Source organism: Hyperoodon ampullatus (genome assembly GCF_949752795.1).
Source record: "Hyperoodon ampullatus genome assembly, chromosome: 15".
Classification (NCBI taxonomy): Eukaryota; Metazoa; Chordata; class Mammalia; order Artiodactyla; family Ziphiidae; genus Hyperoodon; species Hyperoodon ampullatus.
The window spans coordinates 68,421,015-68,445,592 of NC_136928.1; the positions used below are offsets into that span (position 1 = coordinate 68,421,015).

General features: G+C 37.8%; 1 protein-coding gene across 1 annotated transcript in view; it reads right to left on the minus strand.

The window, feature by feature from the left end:
• Positions 1 to 3,578: 3,578 nt before the first annotated feature.
• HADHB (hydroxyacyl-CoA dehydrogenase trifunctional multienzyme complex subunit beta) overlaps positions 3,579 to 24,578 on the minus strand; it is a gene marked incomplete at its 3' end in the record, with an annotated part of 37,088 nt that continues 16,088 nt past the window's right edge. The window contains exons 7-18 of the mRNA XM_079720792.1: positions 21,403 to 21,447; positions 17,244 to 17,343; positions 14,057 to 14,144; positions 12,755 to 12,942; positions 12,234 to 12,414; positions 10,918 to 11,039; positions 8,759 to 8,838; positions 8,632 to 8,679; positions 7,840 to 7,927; positions 7,443 to 7,517; positions 6,203 to 6,367; positions 3,579 to 3,614 (exon numbers count right to left, since the gene is read on the minus strand). Coding sequence (XP_079576918.1) covers positions 3,579 to 3,614; positions 6,203 to 6,367; positions 7,443 to 7,517; positions 7,840 to 7,927; positions 8,632 to 8,679; positions 8,759 to 8,838; positions 10,918 to 11,039; positions 12,234 to 12,414; positions 12,755 to 12,942; positions 14,057 to 14,144; positions 17,244 to 17,343; positions 21,403 to 21,447 — 1,216 coding nt within the window. The remainder of the gene's footprint in view (positions 3,615 to 6,202; positions 6,368 to 7,442; positions 7,518 to 7,839; positions 7,928 to 8,631; positions 8,680 to 8,758; positions 8,839 to 10,917; positions 11,040 to 12,233; positions 12,415 to 12,754; positions 12,943 to 14,056; positions 14,145 to 17,243; positions 17,344 to 21,402; positions 21,448 to 24,578) is intronic.

Genomic DNA, 24,578 nt, shown 5'->3' on the forward strand with positions numbered 1-24,578 from the left:
TATTTGCTCATTTTTTAAATAAATTTATTTTATTGTTTCAGGCTGCGTTGGGTCTTAGGTTGCTGCGCGCAGGTGTTTCTCTGGTTGCGGCGAGTGGGGGCCACTCTTCGTTGTGGTTCACGGGCTTCTCATTGTGGCAGCTCCTCTCGTTGTGGAGCACGGGGTCTAGGCGTGTGGGCCTCAGCAGCTGTGGCACGCAAACTCAGTAGTTGTGGCTCGTGGGCCCTAGAGCACAGGCTCAGCAGTTGCAGCGCATGGGCCTAGCTGCTCTGCAGCACGCGGGATCCTCCCGGACCAGGGATTGAACCCGTGTCCCCTGCACTGGCAGGCGGACTCTCAACCACTGCGCCACCAGAGAAGCCCTTTTGCTCATTTTAAAATTGGGTTTTCTAGCTCTTGAGTTGTAGTTTTTTATATATTCTGGATATTAACCCCTTATCAGATATGATTTATATTTTCCCCCATTCCATAGGTTGCTTTTTCACTGTCCTTTGATGTACAGAAGTTTTTAATTTTTATGAACTCCAATTTTTTTCTCTTTCCTGTTCTTTTGGTGTCATATCCAAGAAATCATTGCCAAATCCAGTATCATGAAGCTTTCCGTTTCCTTCTAAGAGTTTTATAATTTTAGCTTTTATGTTTAGGTCTTTGATCTGTTTTGAGTTAGTTTCTGTATATGGTGTAATGCAGGGGTCCAACTTCATTATTTTGCAGGTGGATATACAATTTTCCCAACACCATTTGTTGAAAAGACTGTCCTTACCCCACTAAATAGTCTTGGCACTCTCCTAGAAAATAATTTCACTATATGTGAATTTATATCTGGGCTCCTTTTTAAACTATTAACTAAACCCCAGACTTCACCAGTTTTTTTTTTTTTTTTATTAGTGTCCTTATTGTTTTAGAATCCAACCCAGGATACTTTAGTTCTCATGTCTCTTTCGCCTCCTCTGGTCTGTGACAGTTTCTCAGTATTCTTTTATTTTTCATGACTTTGATAGTTTTGAGTACTGGTGAAAAATTTTGTAGAATGTGCCTCAATTAAGTTTTGTCTGACGTTTTCTCATGAATCGACTAGGTTATGAGTACTTGGAAAGAATACCACTAAGGTGAAGGGCCCTTTTGATTACCTCATACCAGGAGGTCTGTGATATCCACATGACAGCACCGATAACAACCTTGGTCATTTGGTTAAACTAGTGTTTGCCAGGTTTCTCCACTGTTAAGGTTGCCTTGTTTTCTGCCTTCACACTCTATTTACTGGAATTGAGTCACTAAGTCCAGCCCACACTCAAGAGGGGAAGGGCATGATCCACCTCCTGGAGCCTGGGTTCTACATATATTATTTGGCATTCTTCTGTAAGATTTCTCTTTTTTCTTAACTGTTTTGGAAAATATTTTCACCTTGTACATAGGCATCCTAGAAATGTACTTAGTTTTGCTTATTTTTAAAACTTTGCTGTGGATGAACATTCGTTATTTACAATATTTTGCTATTAAAGAGAGATGCTGCTATCAACACTCTTGTACATGTCTCCTGGTATTCATGTACAAGTTTCTCCAGGAAATATACCCAAGAGTGGGAAAGCTGGATTATAAACCACGTGTCATATTCAAATGTACAAGATAATGCCAGGCTGTTTCCCAAAGTGGTTGTATCAATCTACATTCTCACCAGCAGTGTATAAAAAGTTCCTACTGTTCTACATCCTCACTAACGCTTGGTATTCTCAGTCCTGTTCATTTTTGTCAGTCTAGTAGGTATAAAATAATACCTCATCATGATCTTGGTTTGGTTTTTCTTGATTACTAATGAGCATCTTTTCATGTTTATTCTGCATTTGTACATTATTTTCTAAAGAAATACCTGTTAATATCTTTTGCCATATTTTACCATGTTATCTTTCTTCTTTTTTTTTTTTTTTTGGCCTCACCGCATGGCATGTGGGAGGGATCCTAGTTCCCCGACCAGGAACTGAACCCGAGCCCCCTGCAGTGGAAGCCCAGAGTCTTAACCACTGGATCACCAGGGAAGTCCCTCTCTTTCTTCTTTTTGATTGACAGGAATTCTGTATACACCCTGGATCCTTTGTAAAATATATCTATATCATATATATCTTGTAAGGTATCTATCATATGTATGATATGATAGAGATATAAAAGATATATTTTTGATAAGATATATATATGTACATATATATAAAAGATATATATATATATATATATATATATATATATATGCACATCCTTTGTAAGTTATATCTGTATCTTCACCCCATTTGTGGCTTGTCTTTCCACTCTATCATATAAAGAACAAAGGTTCTTATTTCAACATAGGCCAATTTATAGATCTTTTCGTTTATGATAACACTTTAAATGTCTTATTTAAGAAATTCTCCCCGCCCCAACCTAGGGTATTAGTGGTATTTTTTTTCTAAATTTTAAAAAGTTTTTTATCTTTTATATTTAACTTATCTAGAGTTAATACTTGTGATATGTAAATATAATGGTCTGCAGTATTAAAAACTCACATTAGGTGGAATTCACCAATGAAATCATGGGGAAATAAAGCCGGGACTCTCAAATAACCTTTTAAGAGGTTAGCACTTGCTCCCTTGCCCAATCTGTCCCTAGAACTAGAGTATGGTTCTGATTGCCAGTAACTTTCATAGACCTAAATGAAATTCACATGAACAGTTGCAACTGAGACTTTTGCTTCTGCAATGCACTAGCATGTATGTTATTTAATGCAGTTTGGTTGTCAAAAAACTGAGAGAATTTTTAGTATGTTGACCAAATTTTTGAAATTTCTTTACATTTCATTAAACCCAGCAAACAGAAACATCTCCAAATGATAAAATAAATTTATTTCAATTGTGCACTGGGGAAAAAATGGTGTTATTCTAAAGCAGGACCTTCTTTATGTTCCTAGTGGCTTCATGGTTGACTAAAATGGTTAGAAGTTACAAATGAGTAATCCAAGGCAAAATCTGTCCCTAAGCCAAGAGAACCACCTTTTACCTCTAATAAAACAATGCAAATGGTTCTCTGATACTTCTCTACTTTATTAAGGTTAACCAACATGGTATTTATATATCTAAACATTTACTGTAAATTTTCAGTGATGTTTAGATTCTGAATTACCTTTCCATAATTAAGTTAAATTCAGGCACATTGGTTTGTATTTTATAGAAAACATTTATCTTTAGGTCACAAATAGGAATGAGCTATAATTTGCGAATGTTACAAAGGTGATTCCAAATCTCAGCTAAATTCTTTGCAAAACTGCAACCACTCATTCAGTCTTTCATAAAAATAGAGACCAAACACAATTGCTTAAACTTATCACTGTTGAGAGATTCTGGTAACTAAGAAATTCCTGAAAGAGTAATAAGCCATGATTATTGGAAAGCTCAGAACACTGGCAAGGCTTAACTGCAAAGTACTTAACAGAAGGCCACAAATTTTGTTTTCCTAAGAGGAGCTAGGAACTATAGATGTCACTGAGTAGTGCATTGAAATGGCATTGCCTAGGGTGAGTGTTGCACAGAAACTCCAGGTCACCTCTTCTTGATCTATTATTTTGGATAAGCTTCCACTATCATAGCATGGCCCTGTAAAGGAAAAAAAAGTTCAATTAGAGCAATCAAATGCAATGAATCCAGCCAGTACAGAGGCAGCATAGAACAATGGGAAAAATATAGGCTTTGGAACTTAATCCTGGCTCTGCCATTCAAACACTGTGCGATCTTGGGAAAGTTCTTAGCCATTCTGAACCTCAACTTCCTCTCTAAAATGGGGTTCATGGTGCCCACTTCAAAGTGTTTTTGTGAGCATTAAATTAGATAACATATAATGTATGTATACACACACACACATATACATGTATACACATGTGTATCAGAGTCTATCTAGAAGAGTCTGACTCCTAGTAGATGCTCCGTAAGTGGTTACTATTAAAATAAGCCAGAGGGGCTTTTTTAACTGTATAAAAATAAACACAATACAGTGAATCCAACAACAGGCTTCTCTCTCTCCTAGATAAGAAAACCGAGGCTTTGAGAGGTTAAGTTACTCATCCAAATCCACAAAGCTATTAAGTAACAGGGCCAGGACTTGAAACCAGATGATTCCAAAACCTGGTCTCTTCTTTACTACTCTATGCGGGTGAAGATGATGATTTGAGGTCCCACAAAGGTAAAAAGGTAGAAAATCCCTTTCCTAGTACTAGGCATAGTGCTATATCCAAGTTATCTCCCTAGTTTAAACCTAGTATAGAAACTAATGATTTCATGAGTCTAAATCCTATCTGATAATCATAGTCATTCTCTCTTTTGGACTGCTATCAAACTAGTTAATAGCCTAACTAATCTCCCTGCTTCTAGATTCAATTCAATCCCCACAAATATTTATTAAGCAACTATTATTTATAAGGCACCAAGCTGAACACTGCGTGGGTACAAAGTTTTGCTACATGGTCTGTATCCTCAATCTAATATACACTGTAGTTCAAAACAAACTGCTAAATACCTTGATACAGGCACAAGCAAACAAAAGAACATGGATGGGAAGGTTTGACTGACTTGGGGTTGTCCTAGAAGGGCCCATAATAAGGTAGAATATTCCTTCTCCTGTTTTATTTCAACTGTGTTGTTTTCATGTTCCAAATCTTTTATATTGCACTAGATGAGTGGTTCTCAACGGCAGTGATCTTGCTCCTTCCCCTCCCCAGAGGACATTTAGCAATGTCTGGAGATATTTCTGGTTGTCCCAACTGTGTGTGTATGGCGGTGGGGGGGGCGGTGGGGAGTGAGGGGGTGGTTTGCTACTGGTATCTAGTGGGTAGAGACCATGTTAAGCACCCTACAACACACAGCACAGTCCCCTCACCAGCAACAAAGAATTATCTGGCCCGAAATGTTACTAGTGCCAAAGCTGAGAAATCCTCATCCACAATGATGGATTCCTCCTTTGATCTAATCATGTTTGTAGCACTCATTTGGCTCTTGATGAAACAATGCCAAGTTTAATATAGTTTCTAAGATACATCATCTCCTTCTTCACTATACTGTAAACTTCTAGAGGTAAGTAATAATACTGGATATTATTCTTTGTTCATCCACAAAAGCATCTAGTATTGTGTTATTAATCCTCTATGTGCTAGATTAAAAAATTAGGGAACAAACACTCAAAACCAAAGGACATTCACCTATGTGGACTATGCACTATGTACAATGCTATGCACTAGTTACCTCCCTCATTTAAACTTGGCATAGAAAGATAAGAGGGAGGGCTCCAGTCCTGATTTACCATGGTTTTCTGTAAATGAAGTTACAACAGATTAGAAAATACTTCTGATTGTGAAGTCTAAAATATTCCAACCTAAAAATAACTGATCCCTTGCTTCTTCAAAGTCTCTGAGAAAAAGCCATAAATAAAGGCTTTTAAATGTAAGATGTTTATACTTTTACATATCTTATTCATCTTGGTCGGCAACAGATAGTTTCTGTTACCTGGAGAAAAATCAAATCTGTTTCCATCAGGGTTGGGAAAAAAAAAAGATTACAACCAGCCTTCCTTTTGGACTTTATTCCCCAGTTAAATGCTATAGCAGGTAGGAAGTTTCGTCAGTAACACAAGTAAAGCAGATAGAAAAAAATCTGTAGAAAAACATAATTTTCCTCAGCTAAATAGCAATAGGTTATCCAGAGGCAAATTAATTCTGCATTAAGGTATAGTTCAGTTCTCAAGAAAGACTTGGAGAGATTTTATGGATAAGGTCTCATGGTGACTAAATGAATAAAATTTTATTATTAAAGAAGAAAATAAATCAAAGTGTGAATAATGATAGTGTCTGATGAGGGGGTTATTAGTGATTATAATTTTATTTTCTAAATACTTTTGTATTTTCATAATTTCCAAAAGGAGCATATATAACTTTTATAAACAAAAAACATAAACATTATTTTAGGGAAAAAAAATAACTTGGATTTAAATAGATTTTTCCTTTCAAAGTACTATCAGAATTAAAGTTGTACTACCTCCCCACAAAAATGGGCTGCTTTTTTCCCGGTGGTCTGTCATCAGAAAAATCGCTCTAAGACTGTTTCAAATTAAGCTAAATCAAACATTCTTGGATGAATTTGTTTTGTTTCCAAGAAAATGACTTTCTGGAAGCTCCTATGAAGCTTCTGTGACATACCTGCCCTCCAGCTGCACAGGCGGCAACTAACCCATACTGGCCTCCTTCCTTCTGCAATCTGTTGGCAGTTGCCATGACCAACCGACAGCCAGTGGCTCCAAACGGGTGCCCCAGGGAGAGTGATCCACCCCAGATGTTAAACTTCTCCAAAGGAGGCGATCCAACCTGGCTCCCACAAAAACAGACACAAATATAAAGATGAGTTTACTTAAGAATCAGGCCAGGCTCGTAGTTAACAGGTAGTAATGGCAATAAAGGGAAGTAACTAACTTAAGACAAATCACAAGTTATTTTACTGCAAAAGAAATTCTAAATCAATTCTGAAAGCCAAGGGCCCATTTATTTTTCATCTAACATGAGAATGGATGAACAAAGACAACCTAAAATTTTGCTTTTATTTTTTAACATCTTTATTGGAGTATAATTGCTTTACAATGGTGTGTTAGTTTCTGCTGTATAACAAAGTGAGTCAGCTCTGTGTATACATGTATCCCCACATCTCCTCCCTCTTGCATCTCCCTCCTGTCCTCCCTATCCTACCCCTCTAGATGGTCACAAAGCACCGAGCTGATCTCCCTGTGCTATGCAGCTGTTTCCCACTAGCTATTTTACATTTGGTAGTGTATATATGTCAATGCCACTTTCTCACTTCGTCCCAGCTTACCCTTTCCCCTCCCTGTGTCCTCAAGTCCATTCTCTACGCCGGCATCTTTATTCCTGTCCTGCCCCTAGGTTCTTCAGAACCATTTTTTTTTTTAGATTCCATATGTATGTGTTAGCATATGATATTTGTTTTTCTCTTTCTGACTTACTTCACTCTGTATGGCAGACTCTAGGTCCATCCACCTCACTACAAATAACTCAATTTTGTTTCTTTTTATGGCTGAGTAATATTCCATTGTTATGTATGTGCCACATCTTCTTTATCCTTGCTTTTATTTTTTTCTAAAGAATTTCCAAGAGGTATTTTTCAACTAAGAAATAAATATATGTAATGAAACACAAAATTCTTCATAAGAAGCATCAGCTTTCCTCTTCATACTTTTATTAGCAGGTATTAAAGCTCCAAATATTAAAGTGCTTTGGAAATTCAAGCTTTTTTTGGCTATGCTGCATGGCATGCAGGATCTTAATTCCCCAATCAGGGATCGAACCTGTGCCCCCTGCAGTGCAAGCGCAGAGTCTTAACCACTGGACCGCCAGGGAAGTTCCTCGAGCATATTTTTAACCAGAAACTTACCTTGGCTTTTCTACCCATGTAGTTTTGTGCAAACCAGTCAGAATCCATGGCTTTCAAATTAGCCAAAATCTGACCCTAGAAAGGAAAATAACTCAGTAAGGACCTTGTTAGTAATGTCCCTCAAGGCGTTCTTTGAGTTGTCTAACTTTAAAGCTAAGCAAATCTTTAAATCAGTTTTCAGTGAATATTTCCTAAAGAAACAATCTGGTACTTTTGAGGGGCCTCAAAGTGATAGCTTCAAAAGGTATGTTTTTCAGCACTGTGTGTGTAGCCCTGGATTCCTCCCATCATGCCCTTCCCAGCAGTGTAAGTCAGTACTTCAAATATAAAGCTCCACTCTTGTTTTACTCATATTAAATGATTATAGTCCTTTGATATGTGCTTTAAAGTGACTTACTGAGAAAGCTTCATGAAATTCAAAAGCATCAATATCATTCATTGTTAATCCTGCCTTTTCTAAAACTTTTGGAGTAGCATATGTTGGTCTGAAAAGAAAAAAATAAGTGATACAATATTAAAACTTTAATTTTTAACCTAAGAGCTCCTTCATACTCCCCAAACTGAGTCCTACATAATTATCAGAGTGTCTTCCACTCACTCACTGATTCTACTATACAAATATTAAGTGTTGGTGATACAATATTAAACTGAACAGACATGGCCTCTGCCCTTTGCAGTTGATATTCTGGACTCAGAGAAATAGATAATAAGTAAACAACTAACGAGAAGGACAAATTAATAATGTGAAGAGCTAGAAGAACACAGAGTTCAAAGGGCAGAGCATCAGAAGGGGCGTGGCTAGTTAAAGGACATAATGGAGGCTAGTGAGGGTAGAGCCTCGTGAGGGAGGGAGAGGAGTCTAAACATTAGGAGGCTTTTATAAAAAGCTATTCTGAAGACTGTCACAGAGTGTGTGGCAATATGAAAAAAATGCTTCTGGCATCTTAATGTAAAACAAGAATACAAAATTGTATATATACTGTAATTATAAGTAGAAAAGTACAGGAAAAAGTGGAAAAGACTCCAAACTATAAAATGATAAAGCAACATAAAAGATTATTATTATTTAAAAAACCCAACTCACAAGCCAATTATGAACTCAGGGCTTAATGTACTTTAAAATCTATGTAAGAAACATTGGTAACCAAATATTTTTCATTATAATCCTAGGATATACACTGCTACCTACCCAAGTAAAAGCTGATCTTTTGGATCCTGAGACACGTACATGAAATCCCTAGGTAAAAAAATAGAGGAGTTAGCTCTAGTACTAAAATAAAGAAACCAGAGGCAATTTATTTGAACACTTACTTTACCTCAAATATGCCTTTGGCTTATAACCCATGGCCAGAGCCTTTTCCTCTGCCAAAATCAGCACTGCAGATGCACCATCGGTCTGAAATGTTGACCGGAACAAAAATGTTAAATTCTGCAGCCTCTCTGGTGGTCTTTCTTCAGCCACCTTCTATGCCCTGTTCCTAAATCTACCAACCAGTGACACTTATACAGTACCTCTATATAATAAAACCTTTTCATTTTATCCATCGTTAAGTCAATTCAAACATACACACCGACCCACTTTTGGAAGACGAGGGTACAAGAGCCTATTCAGAAAGTACCGTAATTATCAAAATGGATGAGGAGAATAGGTAACTCTAGAAATATGTGTTCACGATAAACTAAAAGTTTTTTGCTTTTAGTGCAGAATATGAGGAATTTTATGAATTAAAACAACCTCCAAAAAAATCTCTTATTTACTGATTTATTTTTACATTTTCTGGACTGTTTCCCAGCTGCTTCCTGCCTGTGGCTTCGAGGTGATTTTCTTCTATTTATAGACTATAACAATGGGAGAAGAAGAAATAGCTGAGAACATAAGAACCATGGCCTTCCCTCTCTGGACCTACCCCACATGCTTTTTTCCAACTGACAACTGAGAAGTTGGGGGACAAAGAAGTACCACTCACAAAAGCCCTTTACCATTGCTTCAAAAGAAAGAGCTCAAAAAAAAAAAAAAAAAAAGAAAAATCCAAAATTCCAAAGGAAAGGAAACTACTCTCTAGAATTTGCCAAATCAAAACAATTTCTACCACATCAGACCATATTTTTATAACTCAGTAACTGTGAAGAGGCTATGTAGCCACTACTGATAGGCAGGCATAAAGTCTGGAAACACAGGTGACTATACATAATGATATCACATCAATAATATATTCAATGTGCAGTTGTGCAAAATTGCAGTGAATGTGGTGCGTTAACAAACTCTCTGAAAATCCATGTATTTGTGATGCATTACCTCTGATGATTCGTGTTTCTGATTTTTGATGAATAAACCTGAACCTTTTGCACACCCCACAAGTAATCAAGGGGGTTCAGATCTGCCAAGAGTGTAACCCATACCATACGGCCCTATCATCCAACTTGGTTTTGGAAATAATCACCTAACCAGCCCTTCACCACTCAGGCTTTACAGAGTGGTACACCATCCTGTTGGAACCACTTCAGGCACCCTTGCCCGAGCTCAAGAGCAGGCATTAAATCATCACTTACCAAAGTCAAATATGTCAAACATTTGCCTATGTTTCTAGACTGTATATCTGGGTAGAGGAGTTACACTGTAAAAGAAACATTGACCAGATGAACTATATCCAGAAGACTACACCCACGGTAGTAGGAAAAGGGAAACCACATCTCCCAAGCAGAAGCAGAATCAGCAGGGACATTCAATTGAGAAGAAAAAAAACCCAAGCAAGGACATGAAGCTACCTGCATATAAGTAAAATAACAACAACAGAAAACGAGGGTAGATTTATTCCATGATGCTTATAGGAAAGTAATTTGGAGGCTGGCATAAAACATAATTTTCTAACAATCAGAGCTAGGAGAAGTACCTTGTCACTCTCTCTGCCTACTTTCCAAGTCTTATACGACTCCCTGAATTCATATCCTATGTTCCAACCAAGCTTTTCCCTAAAGAGGTCCTTGCTCTCTTAACTCCTGATTTTGCATTTGCTGTTCCTTTTGCCTAGAATGCCATTTATACACTACCTGAATTGGCTTGTACTCTTCCTTCAAGATTCTCTGAGCAAGGGTCACCTCCTCTAAGAAGCCTCTTTGACTCACCCATCTATGTATCTTCCCCAAGAGCCTATGCTTATAGTGTTCACAGCACTTTCTCACTACATTACAATAAACTGTTCTTTTTAGCTCCAGTGCCTAGCACAGGCAGTCAAAGTTTTTTGACTGCTGAAGTGCCTGAAGAGAACAGCTTTTTTGTATCAGAATGGTGACTGGGTCAGGAGACTTCTATGGCTTTAAAAACTATAATTCTATTTTAATATTATCTTTGTAATGAAGAAGTATACTTTTAAGTCTCTATTCATAATACACACAAATAACTCTATTTCAGGCTTTTCTATTGAGAGTACACAAATATAAAAGATCACTAGTAAACACATATAGCACACATAGTTACCAGAAAAGAAGAATTTGCAGCTGTCACTGTGCCATAGGGCTTGATGAATGCAGGTTTTAGTTTGGCCATTTGCTCCAGGGAGGAAGGACGAATGCCATTATCTTGAGTAACTGTATCTTTTCCTATAAAAATATGAAGTTTTTAACTCTAAGGCACAGCAAGCATTATATATCTTCTCCAGAGAAATACACTTTAAAAATTATAAGAACAGGGGCTTCCCTGGTGGCGCAGTGGTTGAGAGTCCGCCTGCTGATGCAGGGGACACGGGTTCGTGCCCTGGTCCAGGAAGATCCCACATGCCGCGGAACGGCTGGGCCCGTGAGCCATGGCTACTGAGCCTGCGCGTCCGGAGCCTGTGCTCCACGGCAGGAGAGGCCACAACAGTGAGAGGCCCGCGTACCACAAAAAAAAAAAAAAAAAAAAATTACAAGAACAAATAAAATGTAAACCACAGATATTCACTAAAAGGAAGCCTTTTATAGTTATCAAGATATTACCAAATTTGAAAATAAATTCTTAAGACTTTTGGGAAATAATCTAAATGATTTAACGTTAGAAAGGATACCCTATTTTCTTAAGATATTCATTCACATTTGGCTCTTCTATACAGAAGAGATATGAATGAAGAATTTTAAAAACAGACATGCACATAAGAACTAAAACATATCTGCAAGATCTAAAGGAGACATAAAATTTTCTCTTTTTAAAAGTTTTACCAGGGACTTCCCTGGTGGTCAAGTGGTAAAGAATCCACCTTCTAATGCAGGGGACGCGCGTTCCAGCCCTGGTCAGGGAACTAAGATCCCACGTGCCTTGGGGCAACTAAGCCTGCGCACCACTACTGAGCTCGCACGCCTCAACAAGAGAGCATGTGTGCCACAAACTACGGGGCCCACGCGCTCTGGAACCCGCGCACCACAACTACAGAGCCCACACACCCTGGAGCCCGTGCACTACAAATAGAGAGAAAAAACCCGCACGCCACAACTAGAGATAAGCCTGCGCACTGCAACAAGGAGCCCGCATGCCTCAACAAAGATCTCGCATGCTGCAACTAAGACCTGACAGAGCCAAAAATAAATACATAAATAATAAAATAAAATCTTTAAAAAAAAAGTTTACCTACTGTTACAACAAGGATTGAAACTTGAGGCCATGTTTAAGAATAAAGGCTGAGTGTTTTGGAAAGAGAACCATCATATTTACTGGAAAGTCACTCGGGGTCTTTGGAGTTTTAGAAGAAATTCAGAACTCCCTAACAAATATCAAGAGCATTAAGAGCATTCTCCTCTACAAAGTTAAGCAAACTGTTTTACCTGGTACTTTGAAGGGCACGACATCAGAAAGGAGTCCTTCATCCTGTGCCTTTTTGGCCAGGCTGTGTGAGCGCAGTGCATACTCATCCTGTTCCAGCCGAGAAATAGCAAAGGCGGCAGCCAGTCGGTCTGCAGAGTGGCCCATGGTCTCACTGGTGGAGAACTCGGCCACTGCTGGAAGCTGGGAAAGGAGATATTCAGGACCAGGCACACTGTTAAACAGGTACTATACCACACCTAGGGTTATTTGGGAAAGTTAAAGTCTACTATCAATCAAGACCAAGACAAGGGAAGTTCTTTCTGAACAGGGCATCTCTAAAAAGGGCTTACAAATTCAAATCTTCAAACCACTATTTTTTCTTTCTTTCCAACTTGACCAAATAATTAACCTTTCCCTGTAACTAACAGAATCTGCAACTGCTAGAGCATAACTGAACCCACGCTGTCTCCCCTAAGTCTAAATCTCTGCAATGGGATGCTTCGGCAACACAAGTCTTTCTGTAAGCGTTCACAAGTCTCACCTCGGGTGACAGGAAATTCAGTCTGAATTTAGAGATTAAAGACAGTCGCTGACCCAGAGTCTTGGCCCTACTGAGATCCAGCATCATCTTCCTCATTTTCCTTGAGTGGCGAATAGGGACGTCAGACATTAACTCTACACCGCCTGCCACAACCACGTCACACTGGCCAGAAGCAATCAAGCTGACAGCTGCAGGGCACAGGGCACAGGTACATGAGCATCTCTTGTATAGATAAACAGGCCATTGGTAATTTAAGCTGCTTTTCCTTTTTTTAAATTTAGGCTTCTTGATTTAAAAATGATAGTTACTAGCATTGTACAACATGTGTAATTAAGGTTTTTACCTCTTCAGAGGGATTAGGGTAAGTTTTTTAAATGACTAAAAATACATTCAACGCACTGGAGAAAAACAAGTTTCATTCAGGCTGTATGGACATCAACTTCCGGAAGTATCCACTGGACCAACCTCAAACAAATCGTATTCTAAACCAGAACTTCTGGCATATTTTATATGCTCCCACTTTAGTTTCCATAATGACTTTTTTCCTATAAAGAGAATTTCAGTTTCTACTAGAAGCTAGAGAAATTCTGGCTTTTAGATAGAAGGCAGCCCCTTTCCCTCTGTATGGCCACTGGCAAGTATTGTGTCGCTCTACCCAGAAGCGGTCCCATGCTGCGTGGAGTGGAGAACGCCCCCATCCCTGCCTCTGGCTTCACCCCCTGCACCCCTTAGGTGGCAACCTGGCCTTGATGTCACTAAGAGAGCACGATGACCATATCTTTCACGTTTCCTGTCTTTTCACAATAAGGGTTGATGCTACAAAATGTCCCACAGATTTGCTAAGTTTTTTAGGAGAATTTCTAACTAATTATAAAAATGCCTAGATGTGGGGAAAAAGTAGAGGAAAAGAGTTGTATCATCTAAAGCAGTGACTTATCACTGTGACAGTGGTAGAGGGAGGAAGGCCACAATCTTCGTGGGGGAGTATCATATTAGAATCATCTAACTAAAATCTAGCAGGTTATAAACTTCTCATGCCTTAAATCTAGAAGTATCCCTCCAATAAATAATCCCTGAGATAGCCAGCCACACTACTGATGGAGAAACTACAAGAATGGTTGTGGTCCTCAGGTACGGAGGGCAGGAAAAAGGGTTGAGAACTACTGTCAAAAATCAAAAAATTTAAACATTACCTTATTTTTTGAAACACACAGAGATCATTTATTTCTGTTAAGAGTAGTTTTTGTCTTATAAAAGACAAAGGAGAAACAACATGTACCTTCTGCAGTCAAAAAACCATACCTGTGGTCATGGCTTGGTTGGAAGAGATGCAAGCCATGGTGACAGTGTGAGCAGGAGTCCTGTCAGAGAAGCCAGCTCCAAGGGCAGCCTTCAGGAAACAGAGTGAATGAAAGGATCACTTATGAAGGCAGTGCTACATGTAAATGGTGCTTTAAGCAATACTTCACTGTATGGTAAATCAGGAAAGGATTTGAGTTCAATAATCCAGAGTAATATTTAAAATAAAACTAAGCACATCACAGAAATGGTTTACTAATTTTTTGTCTCGTCATTAACTGACAAGCACTCTGCCAAGTTCCTTGTAGCCATCTTCTAGTGTGGTATACAAGCCTACAACAGTCTTGCAGTTCACCTAATTTCTTAGCAATGCTTTTCTCAGAGCTTTAAGGACATTAATATGTAATTTGATTTTAACTTGTTTAAATTTGCAAGTAAACCTAAAGTAAACCTGCTACATATAGTTGAGGGAATGATGACCTATATCATGGTGTGGGGTTCTCATGATCTATGTTCCTGCAGTTATAAGGCTTAGTAGTAACGAAAGTCATCAAACATGAAAGTCATTTCTGAAGAACTGACTCCTCATGAACAGATTCCCACACAGGTCCCTGCCTGCTTACACGCGTCTCTACTTTCACTGACTGCCTGATATTTCAGACAGCACGCCGTGATCCAACGCAAAGAGGAATTGGAAAACACGCCAAACATGCAAGAGTTCAAGTTGATGAAAGAAATTTTGGAAAACTGCCTGAGCCTCAAATGAGCCTCTGACAAATAAGGGTTAGACCAGTTAACAACTGGAAATGAGAAAACTGGTCAGGATGATGACACAAGAGGTGCTTCAAAAGAGAGTAACTTGAGGGGCCTTGAGAAAAACTGAGGCCCTCTTTTAATCTAAAAATGGACATGAGGACATCTATTATTTTATTATACTATTTATTGAGTAAATTATGCTGCCAAAAAAACAATGAATGCCTGATTCCATTTTTGTTTATGTAAAAAACTAATGCATAGGTGCAAAAATAAAATACTTACTTTTATAATATTAAATTTTCACTTTAAAAACAAAGCTCTCAACAGCTCATCTCCCCCACCACCATCATTTACTATGAAATTCTGGTTCCTATTAAGGGAATTAATTTTTAGTGGCCTTTTTCTCAAACTATTTATCCTCAGAATACAAGAGTTTCTATAATTTGGTAAGGTTAACATGTTTCCAAAGCTGAGATTAAAGGGTTCTGTTTCTTAACTGATTTTTATCTTCATACTTATACTACCTATACTAGTTACCGCATTTACCACCATTCACCATAATCCACAGGGACAGACATGTGCTACAGTAGTGTACATGCAACAGGACCTTACTCTGGTCTTCCCAGTGAGGCCTGATACTAAGTGCCCAACACTCTGTTGAAAACTACCCGCTGGCAACTGCACCTCAGCCTCTCAGTGTAAACCAACCCAAAAGGAAGAGAGAGGCAAGTCTCCAAGGGGAAGGGGAGGAGAGCTTCCCAGTGGGGCAAGTGTAAAGGGCAGTGAGGTTGTAATGGCCTGATCCTCACGTGGTCCTTTCTAGCCTGTGTCACACCCTTGGCCCCAGATGACTCTCAAGACTGAAGGAACTTTAAATAGAAGTGGCTGCTGGTGAACCTTGTCTACATGTTTCTATTTAAAGTCTGAATAGCTCTCAAGGCAAGCTTAGGCTCTAGACAGTACAATGAGGGGAAAGGAGGAAAATGCCTCTTAGTTAAGCTGGAGAGCAGGGAAGTATGCTGAGGCCTTTCAGTGAAGTCAGGTTCATGGGAACTCAGCAGCAGAAGCCTTTCAGGATTTCATTATTACACTATTAATACAGACAACAGGTGCTTAAAGTTTTCTAGCTGGAAGTCACAGTAGCCTTTAGGTTACAAAACAACTATAGAGAGACATACTTATAAAATATCCCCTCAATTTAGCCTTTAGTATTAGTACAGGGCTGGGAGAGGGAATCTACCACATGTCAATCAATAGCTGAGATTTGCATATGGATATAAAATTTCCAGAAAAAAATTTAGAAAAGAAAGCATTATGGCTTTAATGTTGGGATAGAATAGAAATATAGAGAAAACTGAAACAGATTTAATATTTACTTTTTAAATGCTCTTATAAGAGTCACTTTGATTTTTTCAGAATATAGAAGTTGAAAATGTTGATATACTCATGAGGTTATCATATTTGATACATTTAGAAGTGTGAAGATCCAGGGAACAACAAAAAAATAAGGATGGGAAAAAAAAACCCTCTTCCTGTTCTTAATTCTTTCCTGCCTCCCTTACAATATACAGTAGCTGATTACGGCAGACTTCGGTAACACCAGGCCTTCAGCGGTCTTAACATATACTGATGAGTAAAAAGGGGGGACAAAACAAATACTTTCAGTCCTGCTCATTTCCCCTTCTCTTGGCTGACAGTGGTGAAAGTTACTGACCTTCCAACTATACTGAACACAATAATATGGCAAGCACAAACCAGAAATAAAGAAAATGCTTAGCACACTGAAATGTGCTTTGGAGCCAACTTTACCCAAATAGCCACTTTTGAATTGAAACAAAGCCCAGAAAATGTTTTTGGACTATTCATTATGAAATGCCTGTAGAACATGCTGCAGAAGTTCCAAGGCCTGTCATATCTCAGCTGCCCAATAAACACTACATGGAGCTGTGCCAACTAGGGTAAAAGTAAACACCTGTGAAATAGTTAAAAAAGAAACTGACCTATGTGTCATCTAGTCAAAGGCAACAAATGAATAAGCAAGGCTACCTCCAACAAAAACCGTGTTATGAAATAAGTTCTTTGTAAAATGTTGAAATTTTAAGTTAGAGGCCACAATATCTAGTATTACTAAAAGTCACATCAGCCATACTTTGCCATAATCTCTATTTTCCTAAGAGAAAACAAACTAAAATATCCCAAACCAGCTCAAATAATTGATTTGATGTATAGTATAAATATATTTTAGTATAGTGTATGTCATTTGATTTATACAATAATTCTTTTAAATATAAAATAATTCAAGTAGTAAAATCACATTTAAGTCAAATATAACTTTAATGAATTTTAAAAACTTTTAAAGAGTAAATTCTATTAATTAAAACTCAAATTGATTCTCCTATCAATCTTTAAACAATATAAAGTTTGTTTTACTCACCTCTCTAGCCACATTGCTTGTTTTCACTTCCTGTATAACTGTGCCGAAGATGATATAATCAACAACATCCTTTGGGACACTGGTCCGATGCAACAAACCCCTGCCAGCAGAAGTCCAAAGCAAAGAAACATTTCATACATTCAAGATAGTGCCATAGATCATCACATAAAGCACTACAGTTAACTTTGGTTAAAAGGGTAACTTTGGATTTAAGAGTAGAGACTGTATCTTTTCCTTAATTTGACAAGCATGTGGCACCTTATCAAAGAAATTAAAGTCTAATTTAAAAAGTCAACCTCTGGGGCTTCCCTGGTGGCGCAGTGGTTGAGAGTCCGCCTGCCGATGCAGGGGACACGGGTTCGTGCCCCGATCCGGGAAGATCCCACATGCCGCGGAGCGGCTGGGCCCGTGAGCCATGGCCGCTGAGCCTGCGCGTCCGGAGCCTGTGCTCCGCAACGGGAGAGGCCACAGCAGTGAGAGCCCCGCGTACCGCAAAAAAAAAAAAAAAAAAAAAAAAGTCAACCTCTGATGCTCAATTGGCAATGAGAAGTTAAATGGGAAGAATCATAAATAATTCGGAATATAATCTATAAAAATTTTAAATCACTATGTTGTATGCCTGAAACTAATAAAAGATTATAAATCAACTATACCCTAATAAAAAAATTTTAAAGAAATAATTTGAAATAGGATAAAACAGATACATAAACCAAAGTTTTCAGTCAAAAATCAACGAGGGGGCTTCCCTGGTGGTGCAGTGATTAGGACTCCGAGCTCCCAATGCAGTGGGCCCAGGGTTCGATCCTTGGTCAGGGAACTAGATCCCACATGTGTGCTGCAACCAAGAGTTCGCATGCAACAACTAAGGAGCCCACCTGCTGCAACTAAGACCTGGTGCAACCAAATAAATAAATAAATATTTTTTTTTAAAAAAGAAGAAAAGAGAAACAAATAGAAAATTAAAGAGTAAAATCCCAGTTATGTTAAATTTGAAGTATCAATATAAACACAATTTAAATAGCATATATTTTTCTAGTTCTGATCACTGATAGAGACTAGAAGCAATAACACTCCAGTAGGAATGAGCACATCTTGAACTCAGACTTGGTTTCTAAATGCCATTTACTAGCAAAGGTATTAACTTTTCTTTTTTAAATTAATTAATTAATTAATTAATTTTGGTTGCATTGGGTCTCCGTTGCTGTGTGCGGGCTTTCTCCAGTTGCGGCGAGCGGGGGCTACTCTTCGTTGCGGTGCGCAGGCTTCTCACTGCGGTGGCTTCTCTTGTTGCAGAGCACGGGCTCTAGGTGCGCGGGCTTCAGTAGTTGTGGCTCGCAGGCTCTAGAGTGCAGACTCAGTAGTTGTGGCCCACGAGCCTTGTTGCTCCACAGCATGTGGGATCTTCCCGGACCAGGGCTCGAACCCGTGTCCCCTGCATTGGCAGGCGGGTTCTTAACCACTGTGCCACCATGGAAGCCTTAAAGGTATTAACTTTTTAAAAAATGACTGAGGCCAGGTCTAAGGCAAGAAAAGTACAAAGTGAACCTCTCTGATCTTTTTTGTGCCAAAAATAAGAAAGCACTCAAAGATTAATGGGACCATAGCAAAAACAGGAACAAGGGTGTACACATTTGACAAAATTCATAAAACTATATACTTAAAAATATGTGCATTTTATTGTATGCAAATTACACTCAAAAAACAATATTATACTAAAAAACAAAAGGGCCATAGGAGCCAACCTGAAGGAACTCCCACAGATAAACTATGGGATAATCTGAGCTTCAAAAAGAACAGTGACCAAGCTTGGCTTTAACACAATTAATAAATAAAAATTTATAAGTCCACATCACTTAAAAAAAAAAAAAGAAAAGCTGTTCTTTACAGAAAAATACCAACCAATAAATATAGGAGGAATAAAAGAATGATCAAAGTCATAATTTTGTAATCTCTAATCTAATAACTAATCTAGGCAAAAATTATCAATGAATGCTAAGACCATTTGGTCAAAGGTTGGGGAACAAGATGTTTACATGGTGTTAAGATATCACTTTACAGGTGACTTACTAATTGCAAAGGAAAAAAATACACCTTTATAATCAAGAGATCTAGTGGTCTGATCACCATGACCGTGTGGTTAGATTTAACATTACACATCATGCGCCTCCTAACATGATGCAATACCCATGCACTTTACCTATGAAGCATTCTTACCAAAAAATGTTTAACCTGAATCTAATCAAGCTTAGAGATCTAACTTTCAGTTTATAGGAAATTCAGAGGAAAGTTAAATATTACTACGAAGAAACATCCAGAATGTGGGACATTCTACAGGCCAGCTGGCCTGGCCTTTTCAAAAAGTCACTCTCATGGGGGGTGGAGTGGAGGGATATCCTAAATTAAAAGAGACCAAAGAGACATGTTCATTTGTAATATGAACTTTGACCAGGTCCTGGTTTGGAAAAAAAAAAAATTAAAAGAAAGGACATTCTTGGAACAAGTGAGGGGGATTTGACTATGAACTGGATATTAGAAGTTATCATACAATCATTATCATCTTAGCTATGGTAATGGTATTGTGGATAACAGAGAAGGTCCTCATTCTTAGGAGTACTAGCTGAAGAATTTAAGGCTGAAGTTATCAAGATGCCTGAAACAATGTCAAATGCTTCAAACCATACAGCTGTAGAAAACATGGCAAAATAATAACACTTATTAATGCTAAGTGAGGGGTATTTAGGTGTTCACTTTCAATTTTATTGTATAGTTGACATTTTTTAAGACAGAAAGTTGAGGAAAACCCTGTAAATCTCCAGCCTGGGACCATAATCAGAAATAGCACCATTATCAGGAATGGGAAAGTAAGCTGGCTTCAGGGAAAAGATAATTTTTATTTTTTACATGCTGAGCTTGAGATACCTAAGAAAAGAGGTCAAGTTTAGAGATCTGGAAGTCCTCTACATAAAAAAATAAAGATTAAGTAGATGAAATTTTTAGGGAAAAGCATGCATACAGAGAAATGCAAAGTTCTAAGGACTAAAACTTACAAAATACCTTTAAAAAAGAGACAGAAGAAGGGATCCAGTTTTTTAAGAAGTAGAAAAGAATCAGTCAGAAAATGGAAGGAAAACCGTAATGGCGTAACATGAAGTCAAAGGAAGACAGTTTCAAGTACAGATGACAGTCAAATGCTATAGAAGACAAAGTCATTGAGGTCTGAGAAAAAATTGGTGCGCTTAGTGATTACACAGTCATTATTAAGAGACGCTTCCAAAGTATATTACTGTAGAGCAATGGGAATGGAAGCAGTTATGGGATTAAGCAGAATAAATGGATAGTAAGAAAAGAAAAGCAACTGCTGCTTTCATTTATGCTTAAAGGCTGGCAGGAAAAGAAAAAACAGAACAAGATGGGCAGAAAGGTGCAAAGAAGGGTTTTTTCAGACTATGAAAGACCTGTAGCTGCTTAAAGACACAAAGGCAGAGCATCAATGAATGATAATGCCTTACATGTTGACTCTCATCAAATTATTCTTCCATCTCAATCTCATGCAACCACATCTAATTTTACATTTTTATTTGGTTTGCACAGGAACCTTCAGGTCTCATTCTAGGCTTTTTTCTAGATAAATAACCACATCCCCATCCCACCAGGGATACCAAAATCTGAGGATGCTCATGTCCGTTAAATAAAATGGCATAGTACAGTTGGTCCTCTGTATACACAGGTTCTGCATCTGTATTTGCATTATTTGTTCAGCTATCCTCGTACAGTATGAAGTTTCTAAGATAATCATCAAATATATGTATTGTATTTAGCCTGATCAATGTAGGACTAGCCTGATCAATCTAGCCCTACATTGTTTACAACCGGCAGCTAGCTACAGTACTCATTAAGGAATATTATCATGCCAAGAAATAGTCACGCCTACAAAATAAAGGTCGCTGACATTCACCAGCTGCTTGAATTTGTGTAGCACATATGGCTAAAATGAAGAATAAATGAATCTTGTAAAATCTACTCAGTGTTTTTTCTCACCACATAAAAGTTAACGTATCTTAGATATGGAAATTCCATTAAACATGCTATTTCAAGTGTAAAAACTGGAGAAAAGTACTTTTAATGAAGTAAGAACTAAAATGAAACTGCATTTACTTACGAAAGCGCTGCTCTAGCCAAATCATGTGGCATCAGGTCTTTATATCTAGGGAAAGAAAATAATTTAAACCAAAAGCCTAGAGCTTTAATAAAAAATGTTTTTCACTCTGTCTGAAATACCTAAAGAAATAATCTAACATATGATGCTATAAATGCACTTAACATCATTCCAGATGAAGAAATACTGTGACTTATGTATTTGTCATCCTTAAAAATCTGGCAAGCCTCGACTCCTTTTGAGCTGGCTAAGAATCGAACAAGAATCTTGCCCGCTGTCTTACTGTTCAGCATGACACATGTTAAATATTTAACATTTAATATTTTATTTAATACAATATTTTTATTTAAACCCCACCTTTTAAGTTCTCCTTTATTTTATTTTTAAAAAATTCATTAGTTTGTGATGTCTCAAGGGACATGAGCAATATATTAGGACTTTTAAGAAAATTTTGTTTTGAAGTAATTTGAGGTTTACAAGGAATTGGAAAGATAGAACAGAGTTCCCGTATACCCTTTACCCTGCTTCCTCTAAAGCTAATCTTACATAACCACGATGTACTTGTCAAAACTAAGAAATTAATACTGGCACAATACAATTCACTAAGCTAACTTTATCTGGACCTCACCAGTTTTTCCACTAATGCCTTTTTACTGCTCTGTGCCAGTAAAAGGGCATTATGCATTTTGTTGTCATGCTTCCTTAATCTATGCATTTTGTTGTCATGCTTCCTTAATCTCCTCCCATCAGTGACAGTTTCTCAGTCTTTCCTTATCTTTCTGACCTTGACACTTGGAAGACTGGGGTTATGGATATGAGGGAAGTGTATCACAGAGGTAAAGTGCCCTTCCCACTGCTTCTTATCAGAGTGTACGTGATTGCAACATGACTTATTACTGGTAATGTTAACTTGATCACTTGGTTAAAGTATGGTTTTCTTTACTATTTTTCCCTTTCTGAATTCAATTTGTTAGAAATGAGTCACTACTCTGGCCCTTACTCAAGGGGAGAAGAACTAAGCTCTACTTCCTAGTGGAAAAAGTAACAAAGAAATTATGGACACATGTTAAAATCATCACAGTAGTTAATAAATACTTGAGGGGAGAGAGTTGAGGCTATGCAAATATCTTGTTTCTTCTTAACATTTCTCACCCACTAATTTTAGCATTCATTCGTAGATCCTGGTTGCAGCAATTATTCCTGTGGTGTTCTAATGTTGATTTATTTATTTTCCTCATTCCTTCTGTATTTATTAATTGAAATTCTTCTTTAAGAAAGACTTGTCCTTTCTCTTTTATTTTTTATTCAATCATTTATTTATATCAGATTGAACTCATAGATATCTGATGTATTCTTTGGGTTATGGTATAATACCATCATAACTTATTAATTAAATTGTTCCAGGTTTTGTCATTGAAAGGTATTTTAGGATGGTCCTGTCTCTTTTTTTTTTTTTTTTGGCAGAGCCGCATGGCTTGCAGGATCTTAGTTGCCTGACCAGGGATTGAACCTGGGCCCCTGGCAACGGAAGCACCAAGTCCTAACCACTGGACTGCCAGGGAATTCCCGGTCCTGTGTCCTATTGACATGCTCCATTTTTAAAAATTTATTTATTTATTTATATTTTTGGCTGTGTTGGGTCTTCGTTTCTGTGCGAGGGCTTTCTCTAGTTGTGGCAAGCGGGGGGCCACTCTTCATCGCGGTGCGCGGGCCTCTCACTATCGCGGCCTCTCTTGTTGCGGAGCACAGGCTCCGTAGTTGTGGCTCACGGGCCTAGCTGCTCCACGGCATGTGGGATCCTCCCAGACCAGGGCTCGAACCCGTGTCCCCTGCATTAGCAGGCAGACTCTCAACCACTGCGCCACCAGGGAAGCCCTATTTTTTTTAAGCACTTCTTTACTTTCTGGCACTCCAAACTGCTCCAGGTACATCTTGTATTTTTTTTTTTGGCCCAGACCTAGTCATTCTTCTAGGAAGCCTGGTTCCTTCTATTGAAGAAGGGGTATTTAGAAACCAAGATGTGGATGTGAACTCTGTCTATTTAAATTTAAAAAATAAATTCCCTTTATTTTTAAGCCAAAGATTTAACCATTGGATTAAATAAGAATATTCATTCTTTAAATTCCTAAAAATTAAAACCTAAAAAATCCAAAAATGTTTTTATTTTTACTCTGAATCACAGAAGAATCATCAGTAGTTTTAAAAATCTTTCATAGGTAAAACCAGTTCCCTCAAATTTAGAGCAGAATAACTTGGGAAAAAGTTGTGTGTCAATTTTAAAATATCTGAACCACAATTATTTAGCATTTTACAATCTTTATCCTCATGCTCCTATACCCCTCTCTACCGGGATGCCTGATAAGACTCCCAAATGTCACTGTTGCAGTGTACTCCTAGGGGTGATTCCAAAGTGCTTTCTACCTCTAAGAAAAACCTGGTCTTTCAAATATCACTCAAGTTGAAAGCAAAGCTTCTTCAAATTAAACAGAAAAAGATCTTTTTCTACCTAGAAAATGATCTTCTATTATAGAAGACTCATTTGTCACCTGAATCATAAGATTAATAATATGACTTAACTATTTGTCTTCTTTATAAGTTCTTCCTTCTATATTATTTTTTGGTCACTTTTGTTCTGTACATGAATATTACCTTAAAATTTTTATTCTTTCTTCTCTATTAACTATATTTTCTTACGTTACTCAGGGCTCTTCTCTGTGTCGCTAAATCACTCATGAACTTTATCTTCTTTCTCAATTAGGATCCTGAATTAAACTAAAACACAATAATAAAACACAACAAAAGGAATAAACCCTATGCTAATGTGCTGAATATCTCAAACTTCACACAAATACCAATTATCAAAGCAAATGTTTAAATAATGTAAGTAAATAATATAGTTGAGCGTGTTTGTATTTTTTTTAACAGCTAGTAAAACAGTTGGAATCAAAGTTCTACACAGTATACAAACAGCCCTTACAAAAAAATGGTCTTCCTAGCCAAGAACTTTCTTCTCTTGATGGAACTTTCTTTTCCTACCCTGTTACTGCTGAGTACAAGGAGGATCCCCTCTCATCACTTCCCTGTGGCTAAAGCTTCAGATTCTTACTCTTACTGCTGTTGTGTCAGTACACGAAAGTTATAATACTATATTGAGAGAAGAGGGTGAATGAAGAAACTTC